Source organism: Chondrus crispus, genomic scaffold (assembly GCF_000350225.1).
Source record: "Chondrus crispus Stackhouse genomic scaffold, scaffold_309, whole genome shotgun sequence".
Classification (NCBI taxonomy): domain Eukaryota; phylum Rhodophyta; class Florideophyceae; order Gigartinales; family Gigartinaceae; genus Chondrus; species Chondrus crispus.
In genome coordinates, this window is record NW_005179201.1 from 72636 (window position 1) to 78792 (window position 6157).

General features: G+C 51.5%; 2 protein-coding genes; both read right to left on the minus strand.

Moving 5' to 3' along the window:
* Positions 1–30: 30 nt before the first annotated feature.
* Positions 31–995, minus strand: CHC_T00009218001 (Electron transporter, transferring electrons within CoQH2-cytochrome c reductase complex, putative). XM_005717372.1 is given in 2 exon segments: positions 31–143; positions 144–995. The coding sequence occupies 1 exon segment, from the start codon at positions 993–995 to the stop codon at positions 144–146; it is 852 nt and encodes a 283-aa protein (XP_005717429.1). The 3' UTR covers positions 31–143.
* Positions 996–4505: 3510 nt separating this feature from the next.
* Positions 4506–6078, minus strand: CHC_T00005706001 (hypothetical protein). XM_005717373.1 is given in 2 exon segments: positions 4506–5196; positions 5197–6078. The coding sequence occupies 1 exon segment, from the start codon at positions 6076–6078 to the stop codon at positions 5197–5199; it is 882 nt and encodes a 293-aa protein (XP_005717430.1). The 3' UTR covers positions 4506–5196.
* Positions 6079–6157: the final 79 nt, after the last annotated feature.

A 6157-nucleotide genomic window follows, 5' to 3' on the forward strand; every position in this document is an offset into this window, starting at 1 on the left:
TCGGGGGTACAATGAATGAACATGGCGGTGTTTTAGAGATTCAATTGTAGGAGAATTTTTACTGAAGCAAAAAGGGCCTCAGCATTTCTTGGTTAGTTCTGCTATGGCAGGCCGTAACGAGGACAATGCTGCGTCGGTCAGGCCTAACGGAACTCCAGGCGACGAGTTTTATACAGTGACCACTTGAAGCGCTTCATGTAAAGCATGCCAAAGAAGAGAATGGTGAAACCTCCGATCCACTCCATGCCCATTCTTTTCCGTTGGTCATGTTCCGGTTCCGCAGCCCAAGCCAAAAATGTGGAGACATCCTTTGCCATCTGGCTGGTAGTTGCCTCTGTGCCATCATCGTACTCGACAGCGCCGTCGTAAAGAGCCCTCTCCATGGCGATCTGGCCGCCAGCAAAGTACGGGTTGTAGTACAACCCTTCGCGTACGTTGATACCCTCGGGAGCGTCACGATACCCTGTCAACAAAGCCCAAAGGTAGTTTTCACCGCCGTGTCGGGCCTTGGTGATCAAGCTAAGATCGGGTGGCAGCGCGCCGTTGTTCGCGTAGCGAGCGGCTTCCTCGTTCGGGTACGGGGCCGGGAGAGTGTCTGCGAGACGTCCCGGGCGAGAAAACATAGCGCCTTCTTCGTTAGGTCCATCTTCAACGTCAATGTCCTCGGCCATTTCCTTGACCTCATCCACAGTGTAGGCGACGCCGACGAGGTTCCGAAATGCGATCCGGTTCATGGAATGGCACGAGGAACAGACATTCTTATAGACCTCATATCCACGCCGGATCGCTGCAGCGTCAAAAGAGGCAAGATACGGAGAATGCGGCCATGTGATGTGCGGGGGGTGGAGCACTTCATCGTCGGCATAAGCAACTGCTGCCAGAGGAATGGACCTCGTCTGATCGCGCGAGAGAGAGGCACCTGCTGCGAGGGTAGATGCGGCCGCGGCGGCGGCAAATGCCGGACGCGTTGCTAGGCGCCAGAGCGGAAGCGCCATTACGAACGGAAATTCGGTTGGAGATAACGAGGGGAAGGGGGGAAGCGCGGGACAATGGCTGGCGGGAGCGCTGCTGTGCGAGGTGACGATGATGTGGTGTTGTGTGCGGAGGGAATTGGCTCGCCGATCGCGCAGCTGGTTGGTTGGGATAGGTGCATCTTGCAGGAGTCGCAAAAAGTGGGAATTAATTCGAAAAATGTTTCAAAAAATTGTTCCGTCAAGTTTCTGTAATGCGGGCGGCGGACGGAGGCATTACAGTCGATTCCCTGAAAGGCGGATTCGACATGCGTGGCTATCGTTAGAAGGCGGAACGAAGAGAGTGTCAGACAAGCCAACCGGTGCCAGTGCTGGCAACAAACTACTACACATTTGTTAACGCGACGACTGTCTTCTTCCTCTGCCATGCGACCGCGCACCCCTCAACCAGTCCTATTAATTGCCTCGGCCCAGTCGTCATGCGTCATCTTCCACCAGTGTAGTCGGTGCAGATGCCGTCTCCGTCGCCGGACGGCCCGGCCCTCTCCCGCTTCCGCCACAGCATCTCCCTAGCCTTAGCTCGCCATTCCCGTCCCGCCTTCGAAGCCGCTTGCCATACCCTGACCCTCTCCACAACGCTACCCCTGGCAGACATTCTCGCTTCGCCGTCTTGTATCACCGACCCTCAACTCGCTGTACTGCTCTCTGCCGCTGTCGATCGGCGCTGGCTAGACTTCGCCCTCGTTTCGCAACCTCATTCTAGCACCACGACATGGGCGGGCATCCTAAAACGTGGTGTTCCACAGCCGTATCATTCTTTCGCTCGCCGACCCCCTCCAAGAGCTGTGCTGCTCACCACCGAAGCCGGCCTCCCCAAAACCTCTTTCCGTCGATGGAAGTGGGATGCCACTTGCATCCCATCCTCACCTTTACGTCGGGATCCGCCAGAGCCTCCTCCAGTCGGTCGTGATCTTTCACCGCACGCCGACGATGCTTCCTCCGTCGCTTCATCCTCATCAGGCACACTTTTGCTACGCCCCCTGTCAAGCGATCAGCTCGCTCAGGATTTGAGCAACCCCACAGCTTCCCAACCGGACGCGGAATTCGAAGCTGCGCTACTAGCTAGTATGCCCTGTATATCTGACGCGCGTCCAGCCGCCGCCGCTGCCGCTGGAGCCTTCCGCGCCCTCGTACCGTTTCTTCCTCCGGAAGAACAAAGAGCGCTAAGAAGTGCATTTTCTACTCTCCCACCAGCCGAATGCCTGGGCATGGTCGTGCGAATGGCAGAGCTTGCATCTGCTAAGCATGGCGTTGTTCGAAATTCGGCACAACATCAGAGACCTGCTGCGCTCCAGCCGCCAGTGCGTGCAGAAAGAATGCTCGCGCTCTCCGGGGCTGAAGGCGACGTTTGGGGGACGAATGTTGCGACCGGTTGGCCGGACGAGACAACTGTCGGCGACTCATGGGGAACTTCAAACCATCCAACTTTTAGAAACAGAGTTAGTGCGACAGCGAGCGCTAGTGGTCTAGATGTGAATGCGGCACCATTTACGATGGAGCGCTTGCAGCAGGGCTGGACAGAGGGGCTGTGACATGGCCTCGGTTTGAGCAGTATCCCTCCTGAATGAGAAGGACTACTTGCTCTTAGGAATGAATCACATGCTGCGTTTCACGATTTTTGTAAAACATGAAAATCCGGTGCAGCCTGTACCGTATGTTTAAGTGTTTCTTACCACGTGAAATCTAAAGCGAGAAAGGCACCTACTGGCTTTAGGGCATGCAGAGCCGTCATCTGCACTTGTATTACCGGTGCAGTTGACTACCCACGCGCGTCATGCACTTCAGCGATGTACGGGACACGTTTTGGTGCCCGGTTAACTCTGTAGTCATCACAAGATAATAAAAGACAGGCAGAAACTTCTATTCTATACAGGGACGCTGCGCCCTCCTGTGGCTCTGATTTCGATCATGATAAGAACATTGGTGTTTACGGAAACTAAAAAAAAGCGTTTGCAAGGAAACCAAAGCGCATCTAAGGGCCTACTCTCGAACTTCAACACGACACTCCACACATACAGTAGTCTGCGGTGCAAGTACAGAAGGATCGGGTAGGTGACCTGCAGGACAAGTACACATCTCCCCACTCAGATTTGGACGCGGCAATGGAGGCGGAACGAGTGGCCAAACCTCCACGGAGCACGCCGCCGTGCAAATAATAACGAGTAAAGTCTTTTTGAAGACTTGTGGTGGGCACCTCTAATGCCTCAATTCTGTATAATTTTCATTGTGGATGGGCCAATCATTGGCCAGTGTTGGCAACGATAGGGCCTGGATACGTGTACAATGTGGCACAGTTCCTGTGAACTATCGAAACCCCCTATGCATCCGCAGTAGCAACTGACCATTTGGCTGATTTCTGTTCTCCCCATAAAAGACACATTGTGCAACTCTACGCCAATTCATCACACAAACTTGCATTGAATTCGACCTCCAACACTATCATGGACCTGTTGCGATGCTTGTTTTGTTTAATTGTCGTTGTTTCCATCCTTTTGGCAAAGGTCTCAGGCATCTTCCAGGACGGGGCGACGTACGATGACCTCTCAGAGAAGCTCGGTACGGTCTCAGCTCTTCTTTTTATCACTGTTCGTTGGTGCGATCACTGCATCGCATTGAAGTCAGAGTTAAAAGCCTTGGCGAGTGCGGCCAGGCTTTCTGAAGATATACTTGTCGCCCAAGTAGATGCTGATGATGAGCCTGGAGTCGCCTCTAAGTTGGGCGTAACTGGGTTTCCGACAATTCTTTATGTCCCTTTCGGGCATGTTCTGGCCAGTGGAAGAGATGGGGTAGTAGAATTTGCAGATTACAGGTGGGCAGAGATCATTGCCGACTTTGTGAACAATGAAACAAAACAAGAGAGTCTCAAGCTGCAACCTCGGAAAGCTTTTTTAAAATGGCGCGAAAAACATCCATATAACGTCGGCAAAGAGGAAATGGAGAAAACTGCATCGGAAGAGAAAACTGAAAAGCCTCATATTCTACCCGAGATGACGGCTGTTAGGGAACCAGAGGTTTTCAATGGCGACCAGTTTCTACAGAATATTTTTTCAAACGCTGGGACAAGGTTCATAATTCTTTTCTACAAAAATGACGATCCGCTTATACGCGATGTAATGGTTCAGTGGCGACAAGCCACCAGCGCATTTACCGGTGCAGACAACATAACCGTGGGCGTGGTCAACCTCTCAGATGATGCCAATAAGCAGTTGGGTGAAACACTACGCATCACCGACACTCCTTTGTGTCTATACTACCCGAGGTGTGAGAATGGAGACCTACTTCCTGCGTGCAAAGAACCACTCTCGTGCGATGACGACCTCGATGACACAGAAAACATCATACAGTTCTTGTCGGATCGTATCCTGGAGGAAATGGGTGTTCAGATGCGGGAAACGGAACGTGAAGGCAAGGCTAAAACGTATCACCTCACTAAAGAACAGTATCAACAACTGAAGGCTGGTGGTAAGATATTTGCCAATGATCCTGATCATGCTGAGAAGATTCGAGACATCTACAATGCTGCTACGGAACGTGAGACAATAGAAGATAAGGATGAATTATGAACTAACTACGATGTGATCGGCTTTAGTGAACTGGGCAACTTCTTTATGTTAGCCGCAAGCCACGGAAAATCCTGAAGTCACAATTCATTTCCATAGTTGGTGGTCCCAGCGCTTTCCAGTATTTCCGAGTCTAGAGCAAGGTGAGAGAAAGTTGCCATACAGTGTAGGTACCAAAAGTATTGCTGTGTTTCCCATTCCATGCGAGAGGCTCGTGCCGAAGCGATCGAACTTGCTTGCATTTTTCTTCAGACACTTGGTACATGTGGCTGCGAGAACAATTCACGCGGGCAGTAGCACAAGTTACTATTCTGCACCTTAGGATCAGTTCAACATTTCTTGCAACAAATGCGATGGGACCTAGAGAAAGCATGTAGTCCTTGGAAACTGAAGCCAAAATTCCGAATTACGCATGCAGTTGTCGGATGTGCAATGTTCACTAGAGCATGTCGTTTGAGATCCTGTCTTAGCATTGCGTGGAACTCATCTTCATGGTTCTCTGGATACAGTACTTTCTCACTATTTGAAGTCAACGGGTGACGCAAGAAATCCAGTTCTGTCTTGAAACATCGCTCATGGAGTTAAATGAGTGAGTTAATTAGGCGCTATTGACGAGTTATGAAGCGATGGCTTGGCGCCCCAAACAGAGATCCTAAACCGGCTTGCACTTTCGGAGTCTTCATATTGAAAATGTTCCTATTGTTTCTAATGGTGATCTCATCGCCAGACGCACTCACATCACCGGCAGACAAAAACGAGTCATGTCTTCTCAAAAACCCCTGCACTGGAACGCTCTGAGCACTGACTGAGTCATTCAATGCAGCATCCACGCTGCGATCGCTAAAAGATGTTTCTTCCTTCGTTCGCACAGAATCTGAGTCCAAGACACTCGTCCTTCTCTTCTTCATTGTCATATCATATGTAAACGCGGGTGTCGTGACTCGATCGGGCAGCGGTTCTGCCCCATCGATTCTTGCAGGTAGTAGCGGTATCCTTTCGACTTCTCCTTCGCTCTCAAGACTTGCGAACGGCACGGGGGCTACATTTGTTGTTTCGTTTCCGAGGTTTCTGCTCGATGCTCTCTGTCTCCATTCTAGAATCCGCTTCCTTGCTTCGTCATTCGCTCCCCGTGGCGTTTTGGATGCATTTGATGCATTGGAGAATAACGAGTTCGTGGTTGTTCGCCTCAACGAATTTCGTTCCTGCACAAGTCTGCCAACTGACTTCTTTGCACTAATCAGTTCCCCCTCCAAGGTGGCATTTCGTTCTATCACAGCCTCGGTTTTGAGACCTCTCTCAGCGACCTTCTCTAGCCTCTTCAACCGATCGCGCATGGCATCTAACTCTTCCCTCGCATCTCTCAAATCTGCTTCTGCTCTTGCAGCAAGGGCCAGTGCCGCGTCCTCTCCGCCAACGCTTTCCTTCTCTACCATCACCGCGTCCAGTTGTTTTCGCAGCGTATCCCTCTCAGCGACAATTTCTCTCATCTCCTCAGCTGTCGGTGCCTTCGACCCCTTCAGCGTCTTCCTCGCACGCAAAACAGTAGCAGCGGCCCCCAGATGCGGT